General features: G+C 36.0%; 4 protein-coding genes across 11 annotated transcripts; 2 read left to right on the top strand and 2 right to left on the bottom strand.

Moving 5' to 3' along the window:
- The first annotated feature begins 470 nt into the window (after positions 1 to 470).
- LOC108973367 (replication factor C subunit 4) lies at positions 471 to 1,921 on the top strand. Its single transcript, XM_018940612.1, has 3 exons — positions 471 to 740; positions 798 to 1,665; positions 1,728 to 1,921. The coding sequence occupies exons 1-3, from the start codon at positions 619 to 621 to the stop codon at positions 1,812 to 1,814; spliced, it is 1,077 nt and encodes a 358-aa protein (XP_018796157.1). The 5' UTR covers positions 471 to 618; the 3' UTR covers positions 1,815 to 1,921.
- On the bottom strand, positions 1,825 to 2,925 carry LOC108973377 (transcription initiation factor TFIID subunit 9). The gene is made up of 3 exons (XM_018940623.1): positions 2,680 to 2,925; positions 2,481 to 2,617; positions 1,825 to 2,420 (listed from the first exon to the last, which is right to left on the bottom strand). The coding sequence occupies exons 1-3, from the start codon at positions 2,834 to 2,836 to the stop codon at positions 1,914 to 1,916; spliced, it is 801 nt and encodes a 266-aa protein (XP_018796168.1). The 5' UTR covers positions 2,837 to 2,925; the 3' UTR covers positions 1,825 to 1,913.
- A 1,191-nt stretch (positions 2,926 to 4,116) lies between these two features.
- LOC108973637 lies at positions 4,117 to 9,079 on the top strand. Of its 8 annotated transcripts, XM_018941057.1 has the most exons (12): positions 4,531 to 4,775; positions 4,855 to 5,088; positions 5,143 to 5,225; positions 5,296 to 5,377; positions 5,502 to 5,744; positions 5,804 to 5,931; positions 6,029 to 6,182; positions 6,238 to 6,821; positions 6,903 to 6,910; positions 6,971 to 7,148; positions 7,915 to 8,573; positions 8,725 to 9,079. In XM_018941057.1, the coding sequence occupies exons 2-12, from the start codon at positions 4,855 to 4,857 to the stop codon at positions 8,991 to 8,993; spliced, it is 2,622 nt and encodes an 873-aa protein (XP_018796602.1). In that variant the 5' UTR covers positions 4,531 to 4,775; the 3' UTR covers positions 8,994 to 9,079. The 8 variants fall into 8 exon arrangements, with proteins under 8 accessions (XP_018796593.1, XP_018796602.1, XP_018796585.1 ...); XM_018941048.1 differs by lacking the exon at positions 4,531 to 4,775 and adding an exon at positions 4,117 to 4,138 and having other exon boundaries at positions 6,238 to 6,910; XM_018941040.1 differs by having other exon boundaries at positions 4,531 to 4,754; positions 6,238 to 6,910.
- A 74-nt stretch (positions 9,080 to 9,153) lies between these two features.
- Positions 9,154 to 10,938, bottom strand: LOC108973683 (WAS protein family homolog 1). The gene has a single exon (XM_018941092.1). The coding sequence runs from the start codon at positions 10,808 to 10,810 to the stop codon at positions 9,278 to 9,280; it is 1,533 nt and encodes a 510-aa protein (XP_018796637.1). The 5' UTR covers positions 10,811 to 10,938; the 3' UTR covers positions 9,154 to 9,277.
- Positions 10,939 to 13,771: the final 2,833 nt, after the last annotated feature.

Raw genomic sequence — 13,771 nt, 5'->3', positions numbered from 1 at the left:
TAAACTCAGAACAAACCGTTATACCGTTTTAACAAACTCAATAAGCAAAGAGCGAAAAGCAACCGGTTACGATGACAGTTCGACGGTGAATGTATATATAAATTTTAAAAAAATCCGTGCACGCATTTAAGAGGAATAAGCGGTGAAAAAGAGATACTAAAACGAACCCAACCCGCGACTCCCTATCGTGCGACTTTTTCAAGCTACTGCTGGAGAAAATAATTCGAGCTGCAGAGCTAAATCCAGCAGGTTTTCCTGGTGATTAACCAGGTGAGCACTATAAAAGACTAAAAATTCAATATTAAAAGTACCGAAGTATAAAACAATATTTTCGTTATATTTTCATTACTAGCCCTTATTTCCTTTTCACTACCACAATTCAAATTCTACTACAAGTTCATAAAGTAGGTACTTGAGGTATTGAAATGCAACCCAAACAGAGTGGCAGCTCTCTTTAAACAGTTTTGTTGTCAGTGGAATAAATATATTGTTATTGGCGCGTTAGTTACAACCATCGCAGAGTACCATTGTTATAACAATTCATTAAACAGTTTATTATTAACACGCTCAAAAATTTTTTTTTAATAAATACACATAGATACAATACATTTTAATACAATGCAAGCATTTTTGAAAACCGGCAAAACTACAGTCTCTGATAAAACGCAAGCCAGCACAAGTGGTGCCGGTGGGCCTAGCGCTGAACGTCGAAAACCTCCAGCGCCTTGGGTAGAAAAATAGTAAGTAATGGTTTAATCAGTTAATAGAATTTATAAAAAAAAATCAATTATACTTAGTCGCCCGAAGAGCGTAGACGAAGTCGTCGAACAGTCAGAAGTAGTTGCAGTCTTAAGAAAATGTGTAGAAGGAGCCGATTTGCCTAATATGCTTTTATACGGACCACCCGGGACAGGTAAAACTAGTACAATTCTAGCAGCTGCACGTCAAATTTTCGGTGATATTTATCGCGAACGCATACTGGAATTAAATGCGTCCGATGAGCGTGGAATTGCAGTTGTACGTACAAAAATCAAGAATTTCGCTCAACTGACTGCCAGTAGTACACGGCCAGATGGGCGACCATGTCCACCATTTAAAATTATCATTCTGGACGAAGCAGATTCTATGACGCACGCAGCCCAGGCAGCTTTGCGACGTACTATGGAAAAGGAGAGTCGCAGCACACGTTTTTGTTTGGTGTGCAATTACGTATCACGTATCATTGAACCAATCACCTCACGTTGTACCAAATTCCGTTTTAAGGCTTTGGGTGATGAGCAAATTATAGTTCGTTTACGTCATATATGTGAAATAGAAGGTGTTAATATCGATGAAAATGCGTACAAGTCAATTGTAGAGATATCTGGTGGTGACATGAGACGCGCTATAACTACTCTACAATCATGCTATCGTTTAAAAGGGGAATCAAATACAATTAGTACAGAAGATCTGCTAGAAATGTCTGGTATTATACCAGAAAATTATTTGATCGAATTTTTAGAGGTATGCCAAGCTGGAAATTATTCGAAATTAGAAGAGTTTGTGCGACAAGTAGGCTATGAAGCATACAGTATTGGGCAAATGCTGGAGCAATTCAATGAACACGTGCTGAGATGTCGCTCGTTAACTAATAAACAAAAGGCTTTAATCTGTGATAAACTTGGCGTAAGATTTTACAGTCCGCAATGTACGATTTGGATGAATAATTAATTTTTTTTTCCTTGCAGGAGTGCTCGTTCAGACTACAGGACGGTGGCTCAGAATATTTGCAGATTATGGACTTGGGTTGTGCGATAATATTAGCACTAAAATAAAATTACATTCTTTACGTTATATATAAGCAAAATCTAATCAACTTTAATTGAATAATGAAATTTGTATGAAAATAAAATGTTATGCAAAAGGCATTTAAATTACTGTACAACTTCGAATTCATCATCTTCACGTTCACGCTTAACGCCACCACCGTTTCCATCTCCACTTGTATTGTTCCCACCGATACTGCCAACGGCTGCTGATGCACTTGTGTCCAAATCGACTTCCATTTTAATATCGCCGCTTTCGGCGCCGCTGTTGACAATTATTCCGGTCCCGATTCCTGCCGGTCCACTTGATGTCACTGTTTTAGTGGTTGTTGTGAATTTTATTACTGGCTTAGGAATGGTAACAACCTGTGTTTTTGGTGCAAGCACGGTTTGACGCTTTGTACCACCCGCACCTCCGGCATTTTTCATTTGTGTCTTTATTGTTGATCGGGATTCTAAAGCAGACTTCGTCATTTTCTTTGGTTGACTCGCAGCACGAAGTTTATAATTACAGGCGGATAAGCAATAACGATCAGGAGGAAGTCTCAGACCACAATGTGGTTTAATAGGCGGTAAGGGCATTGCATTTCGGACCTCGGCAAGTTTTGCCAAAATCTAAAAAGTGAGTTAAAGAAAAATTTTCATTATACATTAAAAGGCAATTCAATTACGTACATGGCGTGGTGGAGGGCAGGTAAATGCTTTGTCTAAGACCACTTCAGTGGCTACCTTGACATCATCCAAATCAATGGTTTTCTTACGAGCATGATTTGCAAACACTTTCGCGTCATCTAGTATACAAGTCACATAACCTGAGAATAATCATAGTACATCGGTTAGCCATTTTATATCTTTATCAAGTGTAGGAACTTACGATATGTGAATTCCAATAACTGGTTAATAACACGAGGCTCATAGTCCGGAACATTCAATTCCTTCAATATGGACATTATTACTTGGGCGTCCTTTGGTACATGCTTAACTTGGTTATTTATCTTAGACTTCTCAATTTTTTCCTTTTCGCTAGCCATTACGGATGATTTTGTTTTGTGAAGATTTTTTGTTGACAAGTAAAACAGATTAGTGTCAATTATTCTTCATTGCTTACGGGGCATCTCGACAGGATAGAATTTATAGAATACTAACTGTCAAAAGTATTGCTTTTGCCATTGCCAAATCTGTATGTGGGCATTTGCTAGCGTGATATAATCATTTGCGCAAAGGCTTAGGGTAGGTAGGTTCGAGCTGATGTAGCGCATGCTTTGAGCTCTTGAACATTTTATTTTATCATTTGCAATATGCCGTCGGGTAGGTAGCTGATGTAGCGAACGTTTTGTGCTCTTGAACTCCTTAAATCTTTTATGTGGAAAATAAAAAAAGGTTAAAGATCCTTTTGTTTACAGATGTATTTCTGGGAAAAATAAGGTAATAAGAAAAGGAAAAGGATAAAAATCCTTTTCTTACAAATTTATTTGTGGGAAAAACAAGAATAAGCAATGATATTTGGATTTATGATTGTATAAGTTTATTAAATTTAAGACTTCGCTCATTCCCAACCCAATTTGCGTAATTTTTTATAAATTAACAATATTAATTTTTTGGAAAAATGTTATTTTGAAAATGTATTTTATTTTTATAATATAACACAACCGTCTTAATACTCGCTCATCTAAATTTCATATTACCGAAATGAAAATGCCGTCGGCATAGGTGCAAATGGGACATGCTGCCTCTTCGAAATTTTCACAGAAATAAAAACTGCGCTGCCAAACGGTTGAAGTTAAAGCTCATAGCTTACGATATATGGTAAACTATATAGTATTCTATATCTAGAAAGCTATGAGCAATGTGGAGTCTCCACAGGCAATCGGAATGGTAATATTCTATAAATTCTATCCTGTCGAGATGCCCCGTAAATGTTAAACAAACCACAGGGTTACCACGTATTTCAGCTTAAATACTTTTCAGACCCCAAATTAATTAAATAGATTTCTAAATATTTTGATTCAAAAGATCTATACAATTTACTTCTTTATTTAGAAATATATGAAATAAATTAATAAATAATACTTGAAGTTTATTTAAGTTAGGAAATTGACAAAAGGAGTAATTTTTTCCAAATCATTATCCGGCAGCTCTAACTCTGTATTTAATCAAATGCAAAGCTGTAATAAATCTTTTCTTCTGAATCTATTTTGATTAATCACAATAGCCAATCTATTACTAAAATAATTAGTTGGCAATTATATTTGAAGTTCAAAAATTGTTGGCATTCGAATAATTTTTGAATTTAAATAAGTGAGAGTTCATAGTGAAACACTAATTATATTACGGTAAGAAACAGTTCTTTCCTTTTGATGCACTGTCACTGTGGCTGGTGTCACTGGAAAGGTGACGTTCTCCAGATCACGAAATATATATATTTATTCAGCGCCGCGCTTTTTTTCTTTTATAAAAAATTGCTAAAGATTTTTAGCGTTTTCCATTCATGTATTTGGGGTGTAAAGTTTTTGCTTATTTTCTTTTGTTGACAACTAGGCAGATATGGCAATACCATTTATTTGCCAGTATGCAACTCTATTCTTGTTGAGCAAATGCATTGAATTTAACTAAAATAAAATATTTAAAATAAAGCTTTAGTTGCAATAAATATTAAAAAAATTAATATACAATAACGTTATAGTGAAGTGTTAGTAAATTAAAAGTGCATAATATAATTGAAAAAGTTATTCACAATATACAAATTATCAATTTAAAAGTTGACAATTTTTTAACTTTAAATACAAATATCCTTAAAACTATAGTCAGCGGAAACTATACACATATATTTTCGTGATCTGGAGAACGTCACCTTTCCAGTGATACCCATTTTATCCCCGAAATCCGGGGATAATATTCTAAATCCCTGCCTATTTTTAATAATAATAAGGCATTAAACAAACAAGCTATTTAAGTAGTTCAAATCAAAAGGTAAAACAGTGTAACTTATTTAACGAACGGATATTTGTAAGAAATATATTTCAGTAATATTTGTTGTTTAAAATTTTAGATGGATTCGACGAATACTTCGGTGAAATCGGAATGTGAATTTGATTCAGAACGCATTACAAATGACTTTACTACAATGCATAACAATCAGTATAACAAGGTTCCTTCAAACTTTCATGGTAACAACAGTGGACAAAATGTGAATTATCAAACTTATATGCACAACTCAGAAGATTTAGGAAGGATTAATGAACATAGAAGTGCGAATAGAGAGAGAGCATCTTTTGATCAAATGGTATTTTTTAACATGCACTCATAAAACGTTTCATATTGATCAATCTAATTTTAGCACTGCGGCCAAAATATTAAATCTGGGAGTGATTATTCTTTTGTATACACTASTGAAAACCCTTTAAGAAATGTTGAAGGAAGGTAGGTAATATATATATATTATATTAAATTTTAAATGTCAATTAAAGATTCTTTATTTGCAATTATGCAGCAATAAATTAGATGGTCAAACTGTTGAATACGATGATATACCCGTCATAGTAAACGGAAAATATTTCAAAATTATAGAAGAGGTATTTCCTAAAGCGGAGAAGATTTTCATACATTATATTGAAAAAAATTTTCATTTTTTCATCTTAATTTAATAGTAACTAGTTATTTTTAATTAAACCATTAATAATTATGTGCTTATCACAGATGAATGCTACTGAACATCAGCGGGTGACAAGGGGTATTGTAGCTGTATGCCAACATTGTCCACGTGAAAAGGTGAGATCTATACAAGGTTCTATGCGAATTACATCGAATTTCGTGCGTCATTTAAAAACTCTGCATCCAGAAAAGTACGAAGAATTCATTATTGAAAGACAAAATCATTCGCGTACACCCAGAGGAAGACGTACTCAAAAGCGAAAAGCATCCCAAATAGGAGAGGTGCAGGTAACTTATATATATCTACCCATGATACCAAATGTTATTAAGTGAATTTGTAAACACAGAATGAAAATAACTCAAGAACGGAAAAGTATATGAATGAATATGATAATAAAGAACATAGCTCAGATGGTGCTTCTATATATATTGATGACATGCAACCAACGTCGGCAAATAATTCAAATAATGTAGAGTAAGTTCTACAAAATAAATAGTACTGAAAAGTGGCTTTCTAAATTGCTTTAAGTAATCTCATTTGAAAATTAGCTTAACTTAGATAATATTTGCAGTAACCCCGATTTGTATTCAGCTGAATCCAATGATACACATATATCGGAAGAAAGTCTGGATAAAAGACAGACGGCCAGCACCTGCCAATTAACATGCGATCCAAACGAGATTCCTACAATATTAAATGGCAAATATTTTAAAATAGTCGAACAAGTACGAATTTTTAGCAATATTTAAATTCATATTTTAGTCTTTCAATTTATTTCAGGATACGAGTAGCAATCGCATTTCGATTAGCGTTGTAGCTGCTTGTCAATTCTGCGACAATGATAAATTCGTGAAAGGGCCACTAAGAGTTACTTCAAATTTTGTACAACATTTGCGTTCATGCCATTTCAAAGAGTATAATATGTATTTGCAAGAGAAATTCAACAGTAGTACCAGATGCCGACGATTGCTAAATAGGCAGCAAACACAATTACCGTTTGTGGAAAAAGTTTTAAATTTTATTTTGTTATCCAATATTCCAGTTTCTGTTTTAGAAGAACCCTCTTTTGTTGAACTTTTTCGGGGCACGGGATTAACAATGTGCTCCTGTGCGCAATTACTCGCTCGCTTAGATGATATGCATGGCGGCTTCGTAGAGGATACTAAGCGTAATTTGGAGGAAATACCGTATATTTGCAGTGCTGTTGATATTTGGACCAGTCGGAAAACACACTATTTTGGCTATAGTATTTTTTGGTTAGATAATGAATTAAAACGTCAAATGGCGGTTTTAGCTTGCGTTAAGCTGAGTGACTCACCCACTCACAAGGAAATCGAAGCTGTGATAACGCAAATTCAAAATAAGTACGATTTGAACGATGAAAAAATAATTTGTAATGTGATTGATAATGTGCACGATTTCGTACAAACTTACCATAATTTCAGTATTAAAAGTAAGTGAAAATTACGTACTAGCATTGGCATTAATTCATAATATTCACTTTTCTTGGAAGGCATCTGTCCCGATGACCATAACGACGATCTCAATATATCTCATAGTAATGCTCAAGTCCTGCTGAATCAACTTCCGAAGCAATTTAAATATGGTGAGCGGAGTCTGCATTTATTGACAGTATTTGATTTCGATAGAATATTGAAGTCCCATGACAGACTGCAGCATGCCTTAACGCGGTAACTACCTTGAGTTTACATAAGGGGTTAGGTGTAGTCAGAGACATAAAAAAATTATAATTAAAAATTTAAATTTTTTTGTCAGTAAATTATTTTATTTTATAAATGTAAAATGATAGCATCATTAAATGAGGTTTTGACTGGACATAGTAAAAGTGTGAAAAAAAAATTTATAATTTTAAAAGTAATGACTGTTTGTATTGATCCTGTTTCAACCGTAGTTCCTTATGATGACCATCCCCAATTTGCAGCAACCCCTGGAGATAACATCACTTGGACAAAAAAATATAGTTATATTAATAGATAATCTAGTGCCTGATTGAAGCTTTTTAAATTAACAAAATCTCGGATTGAGCATTTTTTATTTTCGCAGAAAACACACCATTAAAAAAAAAGTCGAAAAAACCTTTCGATCAGGCCCGCTTTTTTCAATTTTTAAAAACGCTGTATAAATTTCATTGAAATCCACGGAGCTGTTTTCGAGTTACAGTGGTTACTGGTTTAAAAAACATAGTTTTCGAAAAAATCATTTAAAGTTTTACACTCAATTTTACCGTTCGTTTGCAGATACCTGCTCTTGAACGTTTCAGAACGTCCGATACGCTTTGCTAATTACAGAATATCTCGTACAGTATTTTTTCGGATTTACCTAAAATTTCAAGAGAACTTTTTAAAGACTTTTTTTCATCATGAAATCCCTGACTACCCCTAATCTAGCAAAACCTCTCAACTAATTTAATTTAAATAACATTACAAACTATTTTAGCTGTTTAATTTTATTAAACAAATGCAGCGATGTTGATGCTAGTGAAATTGCGAGATTTTTATTTGAAGGCCATTTGCCACTATCTGATGTGCGTTGGCCAATATGGTATACATCGTTAACACAACTTATCAAAGAAAAACACAAAATAAACGAGTTATGCAATTTTTTGAACCAACCCAAATTAGTCCAAATCGACATAGAATATCTGGAAGACTTTTGCATGATACTCAAGCCCATTGCAGATGCTATAGAGTTTTTACAGCAAGACAATTATTTATATTTCGGTTATTTTCTACCATCTCTTGTTACAATTAAGGTGAAATTGAAAAAATTACATGAAAGTAGACACATAAGACACTTGCATACTGTGGCTCAGAATATGAGTGATGCTTTATTGTGTCGTTTACGGAGCTATTTTGAGGTTACCCCTGAGTGCAACGATGCCATAATTGCAGCAGTTGTTTGCCCTGCTGTAAAAATGCGTTTTGTGGAAGCTTTGCGTGAGACAGCACCCAATATTACGACCGATTCGATAATGCTTCTTTTTATAGACTATGCACAAGAGTTCTATATAGATAATGAACAGGCAGAGGATTTAAGGGAGCAACGCCCGCCATCTGTAGATTCATTTCTCTGCTTTAATCCGGATGATAACGAAGGTAATTTCTGTATATTATTATTTTAGGATTATGATTTGAAAACTAATCTAACGTATTCAAAAATTTAGAGTTTGAAATAAAATGAACAAGATATATATGTTAGTTTCGACAAAACCAACTTGCGCAAAATTATTAGACAATTCTATTATAGATCCGCCATTAGATAATAAACCATGCGTCGCTATACGTAGAGAGTTCTCTAGTTATTTGTACGATGATGATAAAACTTTATCTTGCTTAAGTCGCTATCCAATTGTGAATAAAGTTTTCCTTAAGTATAATACTTTGCCAGCTACTTCAATGCTGTTGGAAAAATTTTTCCGCACATTTCTGAATGTGATTAATGGACAAAAAGGTCAACATCTAACTGATGAACATTTAGAGCGTCTTGTACTTACTAAGGTGAATAAAATATTGTAGAAAAAAATATATGGTAAATTAATTGCGTTTATATTTTGGATATGTTTATAATGTATTATTAAAAAAAAATTTATATTCTATTTTCATCTAACGTTAATTTAAATTAAAAAATAAATAATTTATATGTTCAAACACATTTGTAAATTTTATGGATAACATATTTTTAATAATGTGTAATTTAAAAGTAGGCACAAGCGGTTTGAAATTGGCATCAAATTTTTGCAGTGAAAGAGCTATGATACTTCACTCGTTACTGTATATTATTACATACATATAAACCACTGCTATTCCACCCAATCTGTATCGTTGTCCTCGTCGTGGGTATCGTCGTCGTCATCAGAGTTTTTACGCCCGGTGGGTGGTGGTATTAGTGCCGATAAACGAGACATAACTGGGTTATCGGTAGAAGTTGTAACTCCTTTGCGTACAGAATTAGTAGAGTAATTATTTTCCTGGTTTTTTGATCCTGAAATGCCCTTACGTCGCATTAATAATTTATTGTGTAAATCAGCCATGAGATCTCCTCCACCACTTTTGTTTGCTATGGGTTTGATTTCACTATTTTTGGTTCGTAATTTAGTATCGACTACATCAACCGGGGCAGCAGCGGCAGTACGTAATCTACCACCACTTGCACCACCAGCTTTTCGTATAGCATCCATTAACTCAGTTCGAGCATTATTGGTGTTCGGGTTTTGTAAATGTGAGTTTTCGTTTTTCGCATTATATTCCATTGGTGTTGTCGATGTATGTGGTGGGGGTAATGGTGGTGGTGGAGGCGGTGGAGGTGGTGCTGGTGCCACTGATACTTGTGCACTTTTTGAGATTGGAGCCAGGACTGTGTTCGTTGTTGGCGGTTGAGATGAATGTTCAAGTACAATACCTTGTTTTTCATTAGGATTAGATATATTTGTCGCAATTGTAGCTGCCTCCTCTAACTCAGCCAGATCGGGTAAGTTTTCGATATATAATGATGGGGCAATTTGCTGATGCTCTTTACCCTCAAATTGTATATCATCAGCAATACCTGGTAAATCGGGCAAGTCCAGTGGTAGATTGATTTCCGGTGCCTCATGCAATCGTGGTGTGTAGCGAAGGCCTCCTAAAGAATCTGTTTTTTGATTGCGATGCGCTAATGAATAGGGTGCTGGATCTAAAAGTTGCTTAATTTCGGTATTATCCTGACGTTGACGTTGTATTTTAAAGAGCTTAGCTTTTTTCCATGCCTCCTTTTCAACATTTTCCTGACCGTAAACCATTTCGTTGCCATTACAATGTAACAATGAGGATACTGATCGTAATTTTTCTGGTACCATACCCATACCAGAACTTTTGTTTACATGTAGTCTGTTGGCAGCCACAGTATTACCCGGATATGATTCGTTCATATCCTTATTGCGAACATGGAAGAAAACCAATTTTTCTTGTAACGCTTGCGATGCAGATACATCTATACGACCATGCACTTCGTAATTTAATTGTTCTTTATGTTTTTGATTATTTATATGTTCGTCCAACATTGTTTCCAAATTACCGAAGGTTTGTGGTATATCATAAAAAACTTGTGTTGATGGAAAACGAGCTGGAGCGTAAATTCTGATGGCTTTTTTTGTGCCCACCAAACTGCGTATTTTCGCTTGTGCCCGTTTAATACGCGCACTCAACTCTTGTACTTTAGCATTATTGTGTTGGGTACGATTATCGATGCAGTCAAATACAGAATTTATTGTTTTTTGAAGACAACTGAGAGCTATGGCTGCTTGGATGATTGTTTCTTCATGTCGTAGATCAGGAGGTATCACAGCTACTGTATACATTGCAAGCTTTAACGTATTTTGTATTTATATTGTTTTGTATATTTTGGTCAATAGTTGTGTATTTAAAAATTAAGTAATAATTGTAAGGCAAAGCTTTGGTTTTATCCTTCACAAGTGCAATTTAGCAACTAAACAGCTGATAATTATGTTTTAAAAGCACTGTATTGAGTGGGTATGCCTGATATGATGCCTTGAAAGATTCTTTAATAGAATATACATATATCTGTATAAAACCCTTTAACTTAAATTTTTATTTGAGGTAGTCGTATAAAAAAATGATCGAAATACACGAAATTCACGAAATTACCGAAGGAAAAATTATCAAAAATCAGAATTAGGTGTGCTGGTGTTTCCTGTTCCCGGTCGCAGAACCGGCAGTTAGCACAGGAGACCATGCCCACGTTGGTCAGGTGTTTCCTGAGCTTACAGTGCCCTGTGTAGATTGCGACGAGGAGACGAAATTTTTCTCGGGTTAGGTGGATTAGTTCTTTAAACCTGGAGAGATTGTATCCTCTCAGGAGCAGCTTGGCGTGGCGCATACTTGCTGCCTGCCGCCAGTACCGTTCTCTTTCCTCTCTCTCCTCCGTGCGGAGCAGCTCCTTAAGAGTGTAGGGTCCTACCGCTATGTATTGCTCTGGTCCCAGCATCTTGGATACTGCCGCAGTGCGGGCCAGTTCGTCGGCCTTCTCATTACCTTCTACTCCTTTTTGCCCTGGTACCCACATTAGGTGCATCGAATGCACAAGGACAGGCGGTTTAGCCTTTCTATACATTCCTCAACTAAAAGCGATTTGGTCTCGTATGACAAGATCGCTTTTAGAGCCGCTTGACTATCGCTGAGAATAGCTACGCTCTGATTGCGATAGTTGCGGCTGAGGTTGACTTCAGCGCACTGATGGATGACAAAAACTTCTGCCTGGAAGATACTTGGGAAGCAGCCCATAGGTATGGACAGCTCGGTACGTGGTCCCACAATACCTGCCTCAATACCTTCCGGGCTTTTAGAGCCATCAGTGTACCATTGAATGGTACTGTCCTCCAGCAGCCTTTCCAGCGTGGAGTCATTCCACTCCGTTTTGCTGCCTAGAGTAACTTTAAAGTTCTTCTTGAGATTAATTTTCTTCGTAGTGCTGTCCTTTGGGAGGAGGGCTAGCGGTGTGCTTTCCGCTAGTGAGTCCATCTGTCTAGAGGACATTACCTCCCTCATCCACAGCCTTCTGCTGACATCAGCAGCATGGTGTGTTTTGCTGCTAGCTTGATCACCTGATGCAGCGGTCTGAGCTCTAGTATGACTTCCAGTGCCACCGTGGGGCATGTGCGCATTGCCGCCGAAGCACAGACACATGCAAGTCTTTGCAGCTTTGACAGCCTCCGAATCACTGAAGACTGCGCTGCTTTGGTAGCCCAGGCAACCGCTCCATAGGTGACGATAGGCCTCACTATCATGGTATACAGCCATCTGATGACACTTGGCTTGCATCCCCATGGTCTGCCGGCCAGGCGTCTGCAAATCATAAGTGCTCTTGTTGCTTTGGACAGCGTTAAGTCCAAATGCCTACTCCACCCTAATGATGAGTCTAAGGTGAGGCCAAGGAATTTGACCTCCTTAGACATTTCCACCTCTGTGCCTTCAATTGTTAGGGACCTCAGCCCCGGAAGAGATCTCCGCTTAGTGAATGGGATCACGGTGGTTTTTGCTGGGTTGATATTTAGCCCTACCGTGTTGCACCACCCAAGTTTAAGCCCCTTTGTACAATGTCACAGAGAGTGTTCTCAAATCAACCTCTCGCCATTATGACAATGTCGTCCGCGTACCCTTGACAGCGGATTCCATTGCTGGTGAGCAGCTCGAGTAGTTCGTCTACTATCAGGCTCCAAAGCAGAGGGGATAGTACTCCACCCAGTAGGCAGCCCCTTGTGGTGCCAAGACGAATCTTACTTTCTCCCGTTGTTGTTTCTGCTACCCTAGTGCGCAGAAGGCGAAATAACGTATAATCAAAAAGTTCAAAATTGAGTTTTTTACTGATTACGATTCACCACATCATATTACAATATTACATAATCTATATTAAAAATTCAAAAAGAAAAAACGTATCATCAAGTGCTTGATTTCGTTAAAAAAAAATAACGTATTTGTTCCCACCCAACTCTCTTTCGGTATATGAGTAGAGAAGGACCCGCCAGAGTTCGGTTTAGCGACTCCATGATCCAAGAGATCCAGTATTAAGTCAAAGTGAGAGAGGTTTTCCGAGTGTTCAGTTCCGTGCATTTTTAGGAATTCGGCAGCCTAATTTTTTGCACACGCAAAGTTTAACAATAACTAAGAAGAAAAAGCAACATTTGCAGTACCTAGAAACTTTGATTTCAGCAGACTGTTAATTAATTGTTTAATAAATAATAATTAGTTTTTTAGCTTGAAATATTTTAACTTTTTCTAGTACTTATGTGCAATATGAAAAACTTGAAAATGTTTTAATTTAAAATTAAAAAAGGGTAAATATTGATCATGATTTTGATATTGATTGAAGATCATACGTTATTTTGTTTCAGAAATGAAAATTCAAAGTAACGTAAGACACCTACCATAAAATTTGCTTCAATTTTTCTTTATTATTTTTTTTTTTTAAATACGCTTAGTACACATATAGTTTCACGTTTATTCAGATTTGAAAATTCTTTTTCAATATCTCAAGTTGTTTTCTTATTACAGTGAAACTTCGATAACTCGTATTTGCAAGATACCACAAATTAAATACGAGTTATGGAGTTTTTCAAGTTATCAAGTTATACAACTTATAGAGGCAACATACAGAATATACGAATTATAGAGTTTTATTAATTTATTTTTTCAATTTTACATAAAAAACACGTAAGGAAGGGCTAAGTTCGGGTGTCACCGAACATTTTATACTCTCGCATGATAAAGTGATAATCGAGATTTCAGGCGTGGTTGTGAACCGA

Source organism: Bactrocera latifrons, unplaced genomic scaffold, assembly GCF_001853355.1.
Source record: "Bactrocera latifrons isolate USDA-ARS-PBARC rearing strain unplaced genomic scaffold, ASM185335v1 scaffold_110, whole genome shotgun sequence".
In the NCBI taxonomy this organism is placed as follows: Eukaryota; Metazoa; Arthropoda; class Insecta; order Diptera; family Tephritidae; genus Bactrocera; species Bactrocera latifrons.
The sequence above is the reverse complement of the archived record's forward strand: the minus strand, read 5'-3'. Positions and strand labels throughout refer to the sequence as shown.

What these genes read in the sequence shown, in the direction of transcription:
- LOC108973377 (XM_018940623.1), bottom strand. Translation starts at nt 2,836, where the DNA reads ATGGCTAGCGAAAAGGAAAAAATTGAGAAGTCTAAGATAAATAACCAA. An exon ending in GTTATTGGAATTCACATATC is followed by an intron (nt 2,618 to 2,679) that starts GTAAGTTCCTAC and finishes GATTATTCTCAG; the next exon opens with GTTATGTGACTTGTATACTA. An exon ending in CCTGCCCTCCACCACGCCAT is followed by an intron (nt 2,421 to 2,480) that starts GTACGTAATTGA and finishes CTCACTTTTTAG; the next exon opens with ATTTTGGCAAAACTTGCCGA.
- LOC108973683 (XM_018941092.1), bottom strand. Translation starts at nt 10,810, where the DNA reads ATGTATACAGTAGCTGTGATACCTCCTGATCTACGACATGAAGAAACA.
- LOC108973367 (XM_018940612.1), top strand. Translation starts at nt 619, where the DNA reads ATGCAAGCATTTTTGAAAACCGGCAAAACTACAGTCTCTGATAAAACG. An exon ending in GCGCCTTGGGTAGAAAAATA is followed by an intron (nt 741 to 797) that starts GTAAGTAATGGT and finishes AATTATACTTAG; the next exon opens with TCGCCCGAAGAGCGTAGACG. An exon ending in TAATCTGTGATAAACTTGGC is followed by an intron (nt 1,666 to 1,727) that starts GTAAGATTTTAC and finishes TTTTCCTTGCAG; the next exon opens with GAGTGCTCGTTCAGACTACA.